Genomic DNA, 15666 nt, shown 5'->3' with positions numbered 1-15666 from the left:
ATGCAAAGCCATTAGATGCACAAACCTGGCTGTGCTGCCTCCCGTTTAGATGCGACACTTGCTCGTCTAACAAAGAAATGTACAAGCGCCCATATGCTGACTGGAGCCTTGTGACTTAAATGCACAGAAATGAGGTGGGAAAATATCACTCTGAATAAAGCATGGCCACTTTTTACCCTGCTTTATAAGGACAAGGCCTGCTCTTTCAAAAATCCACCTGGAACCAGGGCATATTAGCACATGGAAAACAATGGTCCCATGTGGTAGAACTGTAAATGATTCACAATTATATGCACAATAATTCGACCATTCACAAAAATTCTGACTCACTGAAAACCAGTTGACAGAAAACACACACCTTTTGCAAGAGTACTCACCATTTACTGCTTTGCATTAAGGTGCTCAGTGCGCGTAGATGTTAACTCAGTGATACATAAAACAAACAAGTGTAGTGCATTTAAACGCTGCGGGATCCTGGCCCAGGGTTGAAACGTCGTCGACTTATGTGACAATTGAAGCTAACCTTGGATTTAATCACCTAGTGACATTGTGAACGCTGCACTGATGGTATGGCTATGACAAAGAATTGCTGCTCCATTGTCCTGTTGCTTTTATATACAGATTCATGATGATTATTGGGCCTAGACTAGGTACCTCTTCCCCCGTAGCAGTGGTCTGAGGTGCTGCTGGGATTCTCACCCATTTGGGTACTGGGGTGAAACCCGACCTAAGAGGGGGACCCTGCCCTACCTGGACGCCATTCAGAAACAACCAGACTCAAAGCTGGTTCCATGAATGGACCCGCATACCCCAGTGCCCTGCATCCTTAAGAGATCGCAATAGGGCGAGAAGTTCTTCAGTCGAATCAAAGCGACTCATTACCAGGGATATATCCACATCTCCACCCCGCACAATCCCCAGACGCTCCCCAATCTTCCTCTTGACTGGTTTTGGTACCATATTATTTACTGCTGAGCCCCCAAACAACCAAAGTCCCAGATCTCAAGCGACCAGTAGGTCAAACAGGAATTTATCCAGAAACAAGGGTGCAGGAAATTCGCACAAAACACCCCACCATAACTACAGGACGATTTTCTTAAACTATGATAATGGCCATTAATCAGCACCGTTGTCTGAACATTTTTAAATTTTAACAACTAAGGCTGCCCCAATGCATTTGCAGCTGATTAAAGAATTAGATTTCCTTGCCTATAGACTCGTTATGCACGAAGCCAAATCGAAATTGGCATTGCGAGAGAAAGAAAAGACACTTGGTAAGAAAGCGCTGTATGGGCCTCGGAAGAGTGCCCTATTTGCACTATAAAGCCTACTCAGGCCCACGTGCCCCATCATTACGGGAGTGAAGTCTCCAATACAATCCAACACTGCCTTAGGGGTCACCACCTTACCTGCAAGAAAAGGAACAACAGAGCCTTCAGGCTGCCCGACATGCACTGCCCTAAGCATATCATCCTCTACTCTCCGCTATCTACAGAGGGTATGTATGGCTATTTGGAAGGGCACATAGGGGCACAGGTGTCCACTGACCTGAGTCATTCGGTACCTGTTGCTTTGTCCCCAAGGGGAATGGGTTTCTGTACACCCTGCTGGTCTGTGTGATTGGTTGCCTGTTGATTTGTTGGCTTTATGCACATATGGGTATTCTGCATGCCTGTTTTTGTCACTAGCGTCATTGTAGACTGTTCAAAACAGGCAGGACATTTGAGTATTTCTCAAATGGCACTGCTTTTTCTATATAAAAAAAAAAAGCAGACATGGAAACAGCAAGAATATTTCCTGTCTTCAGTCTCTTAAATAGAAAAAACACGTCTTTCCTGTCTGTGTCTTCTGTCGTTTAAATAGAAAAAACATATGGTTATGGCTTTTGGTCATATTGAGGCCCTCTGGGTTGTACAGGCGTATCTCTGAACAGAATCTCTCGTGTATAAGTGCACACACTCAGATAGACGTGCAGGGCGAACATTATGATTGGATTTCTTAAGAAATAAAAATTCAAATGTGTAGATCGCTTCTGGTGCCAATGACCGAAATCAGTACTTTAGAGCCCTGAAGAGTCCTCTCCACAGTACACCATAGGGCTTACAGAAAGAAGACCTGCCACTTTACTCTTTCTGTGGTGTATTTCTAATATATGAGGATGGCACCAAGTGTGGGAGGTAACAATCTACGTGGCCCCAATCTTAGGCGACTTGTGGCAGAAAGAACACCTGAGCCATACTCTAGGGAAAATAACTCAATTATACACCAAAATAATGAGATGCATACAGAGGGGAACATGCACAAGATGGAAAAAGGTGTGCCCAGGTTCTCCTTTTACGAGGGGCAAGGTCCCACTCTTACGTGCCTCTTGTGTAGTCTACACATTGAGGGTATGATGTGCTAGAAGAAACAATTTTAAATTCCACTGACTCCATTCCATTGCTACCCTAGGCTTTCCGCCAACCCCATAATGACAATAATCTCTCAGGCCAAGTGGGGTGGTTCTAAACTCATCCAGCTCATCTAGTCTGGTCTTTTAATATTCCCAAAACAGGAACTTTGTGGGCCTCATGTTGGAGAAGTGGTTATGCCCTAAATCTGGAAAAGTGGAAGCAGCGATCCAAAAACTGTGAAAAATAAAAATCTGGCTCAACATTAAAGATAAATTCAAACGTTCATGAGTATTTGATTTTTAAACAGAACTTGGTGGTAATACATATTATCTTTTTATGAGAACGGTTGTGTGGTAAACCTGAGCTGCATGCTGCCCCACCTACTAGAAGTCGTCCAGTGCTACCAGACATGGTTTAAAAGTTGCCAGGACACAGAAAATACCACAGCTAGATAGGGGCAGAGGTAGAGTCCGGACCACGCCTGTCCCACCATCAGTAGAGAGCGAGCAGCTCCCACGCCCGCTCCCCCAAGCCAAGCTAGAGCCTCCCCTGCACCAGACCTCACCCCCTAGCGCTCGCATCAGGCAGGAAATAGTCCTCAGAATAGGGGAAAACATGTGGATGTGTACCCGGTGTTCCCAGATCTGCATAGTTACTACCCATTCCGGAGTTTCTATTTCATGATGTCTGAATTTAGGTAGGGAGAAGAGGACTCCGAGATTGTGGTCCTTCTCTATCCCCTGCCTCTCACTTCGGGCAACTCATAATGAGGCAGATAGCAATAACGCAATTGGGCTGGGTCAAAATCAGACAAAATACATGGTTTTAAAACTAAGGTCGTTTGAGTGAATAGTGTACGGATGGAATGCGAACGAAAGACTAGACTGCATGCCGACAACTAAGAGATGTTTTTTTTGTTTTAGGTGTTCAGAAGAAATCAGAGTCCTACTTTTATCCTAGACACAGCAACCAAAGAGGCTGCCACTCAAACTCTCCATCGCCGACATTTTCCCTCCCTGATCCGGACTACTTACCAGCAGCGCCTCAAGATGTGCCACAGCCTCTTCCGAGGCGGATGAGCCTGGTACTGTCAAAAGCCTTTCGTCCGTGTTGTTTTCCGTTTTGAAATGTACAGTGTGTTACCTTTTGCCATATAATTTTAAGTTCAATGTAATGTTACGTTTCTACAATTCGGTTCAATAGCAGCAGGAGGAAACGTCTTCCTTTGTGTATTGGGAGACAGGGAAGGGCTGTTACCCTCCAAATCAAGTTCCAACTCGCCGTGTTTCTGAGAATTGGGTTATATTTACACAAACATTGGCCTTCACCATAAGCAAACCAGTCTTGTGTCCCTTTTATGCTTCACTCTCTAAATACTGGCCTCTGTACACCTCAAGTCAAATCCGTGCATTCTCAGCTTCTGTTTTCTTGCCTTATGGGCCACGAGTGTTTATATGACACCATGTCTACTGTGTTCGGTTCACATTCGTTTACCACAAAAGTAATAGGGGACATTTTGAACTTCTTAAAATCGCTCAACTTGCTCGCCCCGTGGTGATTCTATCTACAACATTTGACCCTTGACTAGTCCGTTTCATGGTTATCTTACTGTGCCTCTCTATTGGACTACACACTTGAGTTAAATTCCCTATTTTGAGTTGGCTGGTTGGAAGTCTGAGCGCTCCCCAGACTCACTGAATCCAGAGGTGCATTGTATCTCCTGTAGTTCTGAGCTTAGCTATTTGACTTTGCTGCTCAGGTCTTCTGTGAGTAGCAAAGATATGCGTCCTGCACAGCCCTAGATTCCCAACATCTATATTCCATTCCAGTGCAGGGAATTTTGTGAGACCCCACGATCCCTGTTCTAACCACTTGGTCACCAAACCCACATTTCAGGGAGCTTAATTGCCCTTCAGGTCAGTAGAATATTTCTTTTTATGGTCTATGGTCTATGGTGTAGGTCATTTTCACCACTGGCAAATGCAGTAAGATATTTATAAAATCGTGGCTACCCTCATAAGCATCAGCATCGCCCCAGTCTAATTTATTCAGCTGACCACACAGAGGCGGTGGTAATATGAGGGGTGAGCGCTCTGCATTTCTCTGAGGTTTTCTCTGAGGGATGAGCGCTCTGCTTTTCTCTGAGGTTTTCTCTGAGGGGTGAGCGCTCTGCTTTTCTCTGAGGTTTTCTCTGAGGGATGAGCGCTCTGCATTTCTCTGAGGTTTTCTCTGAGGGATGAGCGCTCTGCTTTTCTCTGAGGTTTTCTCTGAGGGATGAGCGCTCTGCTTTTCTCTGAGGTTTTCTCTGAGGGGTGAGCGCTCTGCATTTCTCTGAGGTTTTCTCTGAGGGATGAGCGCTCTGCATTTCTCTGAGGTTTTCTCTGAGGGATGAGCGCTCTGCATTTCTCTGAGGTTTTCTCTGAGGGATGAGCGCTCTGCTTTTCTCTGAGGTTTTCTCTGAGGGATGAGCGCTCTGCTTTTCTCTGAGGTTTTCTCTGAGGGATGAGCGCTCTGCTTTTCTCTGAGGGATACATCTAATTTCCACTCTCGCCCACACCCACATTGATGCTGCAGCTCTGTTGGGAACTAATCCTTCCTGCACTTCTCTCACCTTTACATTGGTTTATACTTGCAACATGTGTGTGCTGAATGCATTCATTGTTTCACGACAACAATTTCATTTTGGCAAGTTAATTTAAGAGCTGTTGCTGAATCCCGAACTGTTATGGAATAAACCCATTATCCAAATAAAACATGTGCTCATGTTAGTAGGATGATGGTGGATTAGCCACTTTGTGTACTTTGTGTACATGAGCCTCATGGAGTAACCAAACATGGTAACGAGGAGAGGGTACAATTTTGATTTTCGTGTACCCTGTCTACATTTCATGGTATGCCTCGCATTGCTACTTTTTCCAAACGCTAGATTCAGTCCAATGACTCCAACTGTAGTAACTTCAACTTGGTTACTGGCCAAAAGTGATAACAAATCCTTTGGAATGACAATCTGATAATTTTCATTTAAAAATAAACTTTGTATAACGTCCTTTGTCCAGTACAAAAAAAGGACGAAACTCACTAATTCCTACATTTTTAAGCACTGGGAAGCATTAGGACGGGGACAAGTATAGGTTGTGAAGGATGAAGGTGAAACAGTGGCAATAATTAGGGTGCCGAGGAGAAAAAGAGGGAATGGGTGGTCTTTGCTGATACAAAGACATAAGGAGAGGAGGGGGCGTGGGAGACTGGAGATGCTAGGGAAGAGGCCCCACTGCGGAGGGAACATTGAGTCACAGTAACAAAAGAGGGGGTGCGGGGGCGGGAGGGACGGCAGGAGACAGGGACATTAAAGCGCAGGTTTCGTTGGGCCTCCTCGACAATAAAAAGGAATTGGAAGGAAGGGCTGTGTGTGATCCATGTGAAGACACAATCGCATGGAGTCATTTTAGAACATGAAAACCTGCACTTCTAGTCAGGGCTGAAGCCTAACTCTGACCCACAAAGCCAGTTGGAAAAAATTCATCTGTGTCCATTTCACTACAAAATTATGCTTGGAGCGATGGTTAAGGATTATGCTTTTGTTCAAAATATTTTTACTCTACAGCAATTTCATATAATCATACACACGCAATAACAAGTAGAAAACAGATGTGAGTATTATTATATAACAAGATTAGATACATATTCATGACAAATTTTGTTAGCTGATATTACTGATACATATAAGGACCATTCCACGATGACACAGTTCGGAGTGAAGCCACAGTGAATATTTATGCCTTCGGACTTAGTCGTCGAGATGGAAGTTGAAAATCTCCAGCAGGACCACGCAGAAGGCAGTAGTCAAAGACCGTTCCACGAGATAGGATACCCTTTGGCGAATGACAGCTGAAACGGATTTGCTGCTGCAGAGCAGAACATAGCGGAAGAAGCAGCAAATTTGATCTGGCTGGCAGTGCACCTTGGACAGATAGGCAAGCAGATTGGTTCAGGTCTCCTCCTGGTTCTCAGAGCACTTTGTCAAAGTCCTCAGTTTTGGAAAATGGCCATCTGCACACCTTTTAACACCACATCCAAGGGTCCAGGGGTGGATGGAGACCTCTTTGGGGTTCAGGACTCATTCAGGCCGGGTCCAGGTATGGGTTAAAGATGGTGAGAGCCTGCTGTGTCCCTGTGGCTCTGAACAGGAGGCCAGCAAACCAGCCCTTAGAGTCACATCTGAAAGATCGGGTGCCGGTAAAGATGCAGAGCTGGTCTCTGAGAGTTCAAGGCAGACTCCAGGCAGCTGTCAGGCTATGCCCCAGTAACAAGCTTCTGAGTTGATCATTTGCATTTGCAGGGACCAACGCTTGCATACAGAGATTAATGCTTGTTGGAACTAAAGCTTGTTTAGAGACCAATGCTTCTTTGGGTACACAAGTCGCACAAGCCTTCAGTATCCAAATGCCTCAGACTGGGTATGGCTCCCTACGACTCAGATTGGATGTGGCTGGATGCAGCAGGTATCCAAACCACACCCGGCCTGAGTGAATTGCTTGCGGTTAAGGTCACCGGCTGCAGAGAAGGAATCTCTGCTCCTCCACTTTTGATCTTCACGTTCTGTTCTGTCCAGCATCTTGGAGGCCGCTTCTGGAAGAAGAGACCAAGGAAATTAACCCTTAAAAAGGCGGTAACGTGATATGCACGATTGAAGAACATTTATTGCTAAAACTTGATACTTGCTGGCTTGAAACTTGATAAGCAAATGTTCCTGGATGCAATGCGCCTAAAAGGGCACAACTTTGGGTTCTTAGGTCATTGGGATGTTCACAGCTTGTCATGCTATAACGCTTATTGTAGTTGCTTGCATTATACCACAGAAAGGAGTTTCTATTGAACAATGAATATAAAAATGATATACTGTGAATACGTTTATTATCGCCGAGTTTAATGCGGCATTACTATTGTTAGCGATATGATGTGCTGTGAATACGGTTATTATCACTGAGTTCAAAGTAGCATTTGCATTATTTCAAATTGTTGCTGGTGATGCGGAACATTCTGTGTTTCTCTAGCTCGTGTGGAGTCAGGACCCTGCAGACACACTGCTCCCTCCTCCATCACAGGCGGCCTGATGGCAGGAAGAGTTTTGGCGGGTGGCCTCTGCCGCCCGCAAAACTCATAATGAGGCCCTGTGTCTCCATGGGACGAACAGGTTAGTGCTTGACAGCAGCAAAGCAGTCCTTTCAGGTACAGCAGCAGTTTGGCAGAGTGGACAGCAGGTCACAGCAACAGGCCGTCTTCTGAGAGTCCTTCCACAGGTCCAGTAGTGAACTGAAGAGTGGGTCTGAGAGGACTATTTTTTACCCTGGTGCCCTTCTCCTAGGAGGTGGGAGAAGTTTCCAGAAAGGTTCTTTGAAGTTCTGGGAGTTTCCTGCCTCCCCTACCATGGCTCCAAGCTGGCTGCGCTGACAATACAAGGGTGTTAAGCCTATTGTGAGGAGACAGGACACAGCCTATTCATGTGCAAGTGGGGCTCTGCCAAGTTCCCCCCCCAATCCTGCCAGGTGATGGGCCATTAAGCTCTGCTAATCCCACTATTGGGTGGCTGTCTGTGAGGAATTCACAAAATCCTAACTGTCAGCAACACCCAGTCATGTGACTCAAGACAGACTGTAGGAACAAAGTGCTAGGGTCAACTTTCTAAAAGTGTCATTTTCAAAATTGTAATAATACAGTCAATATTACCATTAAAGAGGTTTTATTATTACTAGTTTGTAGGTCCAAATATGCCATATCTACCTCCTCTAATTTAGGATATACAGCTTATTAAATGTACTAAGGAATCCTCAATGTTATTCTATGGGAGGGGTAGGCCTCACAGTAGTGAAAAACAAATTTGGGAGTTTTTCACTACCAGGACATGCAAAACTTAAAAATACATGTCATACCTTTAAATTACACAGCACCCAGGCACTACCTAGGGCATATCTTAGGGGTGACATGTAATAAAAGGGGAGTTTAAGGCTTGGCAAGGGGTTTTAAATGTCAAATTGACATGTCCATGGGACACTGCATGCATTCTGCAATGGCAGGCCTGAGACATGTTTTGAAGTGCTATTTAAGTGGATGGCACAATAGGTGTTGCAGGCCCTGTAGTAGCATTTAATTTACAGGCCCTGGACAAATAGTATACACCCTGCAAGGGAATTATAAGTCAATTAAAAATGCCAACCAGATATATGCCAATCAAACCATGTTTAGGGAAGTAAGCACAAGCTCTCTAGCACTTGTCTGCAGTGGTAGAGTCCTAAAGTCAACAGAGCAAATATCCAACAAAACTAGGATTAGGAAGGCAAAAAACTGGGGGTCACCCTGTAGAAAGGACCATTTCCAACACACCCTCCTCCAGCCTAAAGCCAGGGCAGAGTAACCAATACTTTGATGGACTTGATCTGCTCAGGCGATAGAACATGGACAGTGGCCCTCTACTGCAGAGCCACTTGTCAGTTATATGCCTTTCTAAACTCAGTTGGATCCCTCTGTCTATACTCTCTTGGCCACTGAACTGACCCATGAGGAACCCTTACCCTCACCTCTGGACTCATGCAGTGCAGCATCTAACCTTAATTTACTCACAGATTCATCCCAGTAGGTGGATAGTACCACCATGGCCAACAAAGACAGATGGCCCACGCGCAACAACTAACAGAGGTCACTGACAACATTCTCAGTGTCAACAACCAGGCCATCTCTGTGGTTTTTCAGTGTAGGGGCAGTAGCTACAGGTGTTTGGCACCCTTTCTCCACTCTACCTCTCACTAGTCTGGGGTGGTATCCTAAAACTGGTCCCTCAGCCCAGCGTCTGTACCCTGAAGCTGAACAGGCGCCAGCACTGGGTCCTTCCTCTCCCCGTCTCTCCTTCTGGGCCTATGTACCCTTTGCTGTGGAGAGGTACCCCCAGTATACTGAACTGGTAGGATGCCTTTGGCAGCCGCCCATCCCATTTCTTGACACCAGGGCAACTCATTCCCCAGAACCCAGTCTATGGGCATCTGGGAAAGAACTGTGACCCTTCTCTGTGTCACGTCCCCTCCCTACTCCTTGGATACCAGGCCCATGGAGCGTAAAAAGTCCTGACCATGGGCCGGGTTACCCTACACACCTGGCTGGTATACTGCTCTAAGAAAACTAGCCTTTCCACTACCACAGTTTGGCTAGCACTGGTGCCCCTGTAGAGCAGTGACAGGGATCCCATTTCCCTCCACCCTTCTGAGTCTATCTCCCACCTAAGGGAGATTAGGGCAAATTCAATCTACTGCCCTTGGGAATATTTACCCCTAATACATATTGGCCACCCCTGTAGAGGTACCACCAGTGCATGGTTTCTTTGGACAAAGTCCCCCTGTTTGTGTCCTAGCTGAGAATATTAAAAACAGTGGAGTTGAAAATGCAGCGGACTAGGCAGCCGTAACCTTCCTCCTCCTTCTCAGAAGGGACATCGGAACCATTTCCTTCCCCCCCTACCCTGAGTCTTGTCTGAGTCTCCCTTGACCACCCCTTCACTCGTTTGGAGGGAACCTGGACCACCCTTCTAGGGGTCATTCCCAGGCACCACTCTGGTGCTGACCACAAGGTCCGCCTCCTCAGCAAGCTTGCTGGGGTCAGCAAGCTTGCTATCTACCAGGTGTTGGCGTATCTCTGTAAAACAAGTAGTGAGCATGTGCTCCCTTGGGATTAGGTTGTATAGCCCATTGAAATCATCTACATTGCTGCCCCTCACCCAGCACTTCAGTGACATGCTGGCATAATCTACAAAGTCCACCCAAGACTGGTTTAGGAGTTTGTAGCTGTCTGTGAACATTTGTCTGTATTTCTCAGGGGTAAACCCACATTTCGAAAGAAGAATGGCCGTCATAGTGCCATACATGGTCTGAGCCTCTATCTCTAGTGTCAGGAGTGTGTCCCTCCCCACTACGGGCATGTACCTTCACAAGTTAACCCGAGAACTCCTCTAACACTCCATGTACCTTCAGAGCTACTTCATAGGTTGAGAGCTATTCACCTATATCATCTCCCATCACATAACTGGGCACCACGTCTTTGGGTATGCTGATTCTCACCTCACCGGTAGACACTGCTGATCTGCTGCCACCACTACTGCTGGACTCCACTTGCTTGGCTTTAATGTGTCATAGGACTCTTGCCCTGGAGATAAGACTGAGGGTTTCTGGCAGCAGCACCATAGCATGTAGGGGACTTCGTTGATCCCACTCCGTCTGGTAGCTGTCAGTGTAAACCCTTTTGACTAGCTAGCTGCATCTCACCTAAACCTAGAAAGTAAAGGTGATTTGTGGCAGCCTGACGCATGACACACTGACTTCTTAGGGAAGTCGCAGTAGGCAGATACTGCCCCTGTCTCTCTCTCACACATGGGCAGAAAAAAATGCAGGACAATTTTCAGTACATTTATGGAAAAGACTGCAGTCCATGATAAAAAATATGAGTTGCAATTATTAGGAAAATGGAGATAAACAATCCCAGCATATTGGAATAAACCTGTACTTAGAAATTCCTGCCTACACCCTCCAGCTTCTACATGAGAGCTTAGCAGTGATAGCCCTTCTCTGCCCATACTAGTCCATAGAAGGAATCCCTGCCACCATACCTGAAAACAGGAGTCTGCCCGAAGTCTTCTCTGTTGGCTGTAGCAACAGGGGTGAGGTCAGCACTGTAGCAATGAAGTGGCACACAGCTCAGGATGCATCCTCTAGCTGGAATTACCTCTCCAACCGCATTTGGTCTGCGTGATGTTTTTATAACAAAACATGTTGTATTCTGAAAATCAGGACTGACGTGATCATGTTTCTAAGTGTCAAGGTTGACTGCGCACTCTTGTGGTAGCAATACTAGATAGATTAACATGTACAGCCTTGGGCAGAGGTACACAGTGAAATGTTGTGCAACAAAAGTAATAACACTTTCACAGAATAGCAGCTGATTAGAAAAATAAAACATCCCTGCTTAAAACAAGCCATGCTAAAGAGAATTAAAATGAATGAATGAAATTAAGCGTGCAACTAGGTAAAAGGGCACAAGTCTCAGGCCTTATCTAAAATGTGTGCTCAAGCAAGGCACTAAAGTGAACCCACAACAAATGTCCAGCTCCCTCATTTTTTCTTGTGCTCCACCAGTATTCTCTTTTCTTCTCTAACTTCAACTTGGCTAGCTCCACTTTGAGTTTCCTCTCCTCCTTCCTGTCCTCTAGCTCGTGTGGAGTCAGGACCCTGGCAGACACACTGCTCCCTCCTCCATCCTAGGCTTCTGGGTCAACCAGGTCATCTGCAGGGGTTGAGGTGGGCTTTCCTGGTGGCTCAGGACCCTGGGCTGGGTCCTCACTCTCATTCTCCTCTGGCTGTGCTCCATCCTCCTCATTGTCATCCACCTCAAGCTCCTCTGAGGTGGCCTACAATCTTTGCATCTCCTTAAAAGCTCTGAAGGCTACCTCAAGGTCCGGCTTGGTAGCCTTCTTGTCTGCTTTCAGTCCCTTCCTTTTGCAGAGTTTCAGTAGCTCAGCCTAAGTGAGGTTTTCAAAGTTGCAGGCTTCCATCTCCATGGTACAAAAAGGAAGTTAGGGAACTTTTTTTGAAAAGGGGAAAAATAGCCAATTGAAAAACCAAAGCCAAATTTAAAAAGGGTTCACTCTTATGTCAAATTATTTATCTGGGACGTTTGTGTAACACAAATCACTGTATGGTACTTCACAAAGAAAAGATTTGATCCCACAGCTCCCACCAATGTGAGAACTATGGTTGTTGGTTGACTGAGGTGTGAGCCCCGAACAAGCAATGGCAACAATCCCTTGCAGGGTGAACCAAAAAAGTCACTAAACTAACCTATGCTTAACCCTAGGTAGCTTAGCACAAAAAGCTAAACTGAGAGGCAATGTCTCAAGTATTTATGCAGCACACAAACAGTAACAGAGTTAAAATACAACACAAGAAAAATCCCAAATCACTTAAGAAAAATAGAGTAAAACTTAATAAATTATTTGACAGCAGAATGACAAAAATCCAATCCGAGAAACCAGCGTTATTATTTTTTAAAGTTAAAGTTCAAAATAGCACCTAAAAGGAAAAAGCACCAAGCGCAGACATTAGGTCATACTAGACCGGGGTCAAAAGTTAAGTCCGACTACGATAGAGCACAGTTCAGATACATGAAGTGTATTGAGCCCAGTCAGCACTTACCTTCGGACTCAGAAAATGTTTGAAGAAAAAATATCTGAGAAGATAGAAGTTCAGCAGGGCAAGGCTGCAGAAGTGTCTGAGGAGGGAGTGTCATTGTCGGATAGCCATGGAGCAAAGCCGGGTAAAGCTTTTACCTTCAGACTTGGTCGTCGAGATGGAAGTTGAAAATCTCCTGTGGGACGAAGCTGAAGACAGTTCCATGAAGTCAGATACCTCTTTAGCAAAGGACCGCTGAAACAGATTTGCTGCTGCAGAAAAGAACGTAGCGGCAGAAGCTGCAATGTTGATTCAGCTATCAGTGCACCTCGGGTAGATAACCGAGCAGGGGTTCCAGTCTCTTCCGGATTCTCAGAGCACTTTATTTAAGTACTCAGTTTTAGAAAATGAACATCTGGGCATCTTTAGCACCACAACCAAGGGTCCAGGAGTAAATGGAGACCTCTTAGGGGGTTCAGAACTCACTCAGGCTGGGTCCAGGCGTGGGTTTATGATGGGGGGAGCTGTTATGTTCCTGTGGCTCTGAACAGGAGGCCAGCAAACTAGCCCTTGGTGTCACTTCTGTAAGGCCTATTACTAGCATTTAATTTACAGGTCCTGGGTATATAGTATACCACTCTACAAGGAAATTATAAGTTAAATAAATATGCAAATCAGGTATATGCCTATGAAACCATGTTTAGGGGAGTGAGCACAAGCACTTTAGCACTGGTCAGCAGTGGTGAAGTACACAGAGTCCTAAGGCCAACAGAGTAAAAATCCAGCAAAAATAGGAGGAGGAAGGCAGAAAAGTGGGTGAGACCCTGCAGAAAGGGCCATTTCCAACAGTGATTATCAGAGTTGAGCATCCAATAGAGATGAAAAATGATCGGTGGAGTCACCAAAATGTTTCCATGTATCTGATGTTTATATTTGTAATTTAATACATATTACTTAGTGTGTTTAATAAAAGTACTGTTCCCAGTTAAACAAAAAAGGAACTGATTGGAAAATCATTTGTTGAGTGTTTGCATGACAGCTAATTGAGATTACTAGCCAATACCGCCCTCCCCCTGAGTAAGCCTTGGACTGTTCTGCCTTGCTACTCTGAGAGTGTTATGTTCTACAACAAAGTATTTTGCTCCCAATAAAATGACAATTGTGGGCTTATTATCTGCACAGGGCTCACATCCTTCACAACTAATAACCCGATTTCTTGCACTAACAGATGTAAAAGTTGCCTGACATACATCCACTTTCTTATCATTTACTCAAGCAGCAACACACAAAATTAGTTTATTCTTTGCTTGACCTAGCAAATTACTAGTTCCCTACTACTAAATAGGTCAAATCTCCCATTAATATGTGTTAAGTATAAATTTAGATCCAATTCTATCTAACTTAAGGACACATTTGTTTACTAGGATTTTTAAATCCACATTAAAAAGGGCTATAGATCCTGAAGTTTTTTAAACCAGGATGATCATTATCCAGTTTTGGGATGAGTAATCCTAACCATCTGCATCCATTCTTGCCCAGATGCCCCTAGCAATGCGTATTTAACAGTACTTGCACAGCACAAAACGTAGCCAAGACCTACCCAAGAAGCAACAGAGCACTGGAAAAAGGTGAGAAACCTAGAATATGATTAATATCATTCACAACTAGGCAGTTAAGCATTACTGTAGAGGGGGCGAGGAGAAAGTAGTGCTCCTACAACATGTGTTTACAGCTTCATTCTGAATCCCACAAGGTTCAAAGTATTTCTGATATTGGTGGAAATGTTGTTCCAGACCCTTGGAGGATAGAGAGATTAGGCCTCCCCTGTGTTCATTCCCTTTTTACACCAATTCTTCATCCTCTGGTGATGTTCTGGCTTCTGGTGTGGTTCTGCCCCCTGAGACGGTTCGTTTATTGGTCAGATATGCAGGGTTATCGTTTCTGATGGTCATGTAGGTGATGCATCTGGTTTTGACGGTGATACATGGCTGGAGCGGAAGACCATATAATTACTAGGATAAAGTGGTTGAACTTCTTTAAGACCTTAGTGTGAAAGATACCTTTTAGTGGTGCCAATGATTTGTATTGAAGGCCATTCAGCAGAGTATTGACTTCATCCAGGTGGTAAAGGACTAGAGCTTCTCATTTTGTTCTGCAATTGGAATCTGGAAAAAAAGGGTTACAGTTTCTAAAGAAGGGAGTTCTGGTACACTGCTATGTTAGGTTTTCTAGAAATGTGTTATTTGAGCGGTATATCTGTGTTGAGGGTAATTCTAGGTGATTTAACATTGTCTGTCAGGTAGAGGGTGAAACCATAGAGGTTCATATGGATGAACCAGGCATGAATCTTTAGTTGATTGGAGCTGTTGGGGAACAACAGCAATTTAGGCTTATGATAGACACTTGAGATCCAATTCTTTATTAGCTTGAACAAATTTAGGGACGCTGAATGTAGTTGTTGAAGATCTTTTGAAGTAGTGATGCGTGTTGATAGCACATTGTTGGAACTTGTTGTTGGGAGTAAAGGTCTGAAGAGTTCCCTGTAGAGGTTGAAGATACCAAATGAGTAGATAAAACCCTTAGCTAATGAAAAGTAGATTGTCATTTATATGATCTTATGGTTCCTATTTGTATGAATTGTTGAGTGTTGGCAAGATGGCAGGTGAACCATTGCAATACCACACTAGACACACTAGACAACCCCAAGCAAGTCCCAAAGATGGGTGTTGGACCTGGCTTTTTGACAGGTTCATCCCCAAACTTTTTGCCTTCCTCCTTTTCTTTTTCTGACCTCATTTTTGCTGGTTTTTAGACTCTGCGCACTTTACCACTGCTAACCAGTGCTAAAGTACATATGCTCTCTCCCTTAAAACATGGTAACCTTGAATCATACCTGATTGGACTATTAATTTACTTATAAGTCCCTAGTAAGGTGCACTTTATGTGCATAGGGCTGGTAAATTAAATGCTACTAGTTGGCCAGCAGCACTGGTTGTGCCACCCACTTAAGTAGCCCCTTTTCCTTGTCTCAGGCCTGCCATTGCAAGGCCTGTGTGTGCAGTTTCACT

The 15666-nt window shown here is 44.8% G+C and overlaps 1 protein-coding gene across 1 annotated transcript in view; it reads left to right on the top strand.

Annotated features, from left to right (window-relative positions):
- LOC138304104 (arf-GAP with SH3 domain, ANK repeat and PH domain-containing protein 1-like) overlaps nt 1-15666 on the top strand; it is a 1221419-nt gene that overhangs the window by 1135727 nt on the left and 70026 nt on the right. Inside the window, exon 27 of the mRNA XM_069243851.1 lies at nt 3317-3477. Coding sequence (XP_069099952.1) covers nt 3317-3477 — 161 coding nt within the window. The remainder of the gene's footprint in view (nt 1-3316; nt 3478-15666) is intronic.

Source organism: Pleurodeles waltl, chromosome 7 (genome assembly GCF_031143425.1).
Source record: "Pleurodeles waltl isolate 20211129_DDA chromosome 7, aPleWal1.hap1.20221129, whole genome shotgun sequence".
NCBI lineage: Eukaryota > Metazoa > Chordata > Amphibia > Caudata > Salamandridae > Pleurodeles > Pleurodeles waltl.
The sequence above is the reverse complement of the archived record's forward strand: the minus strand, read 5'-3'. Positions and strand labels throughout refer to the sequence as shown.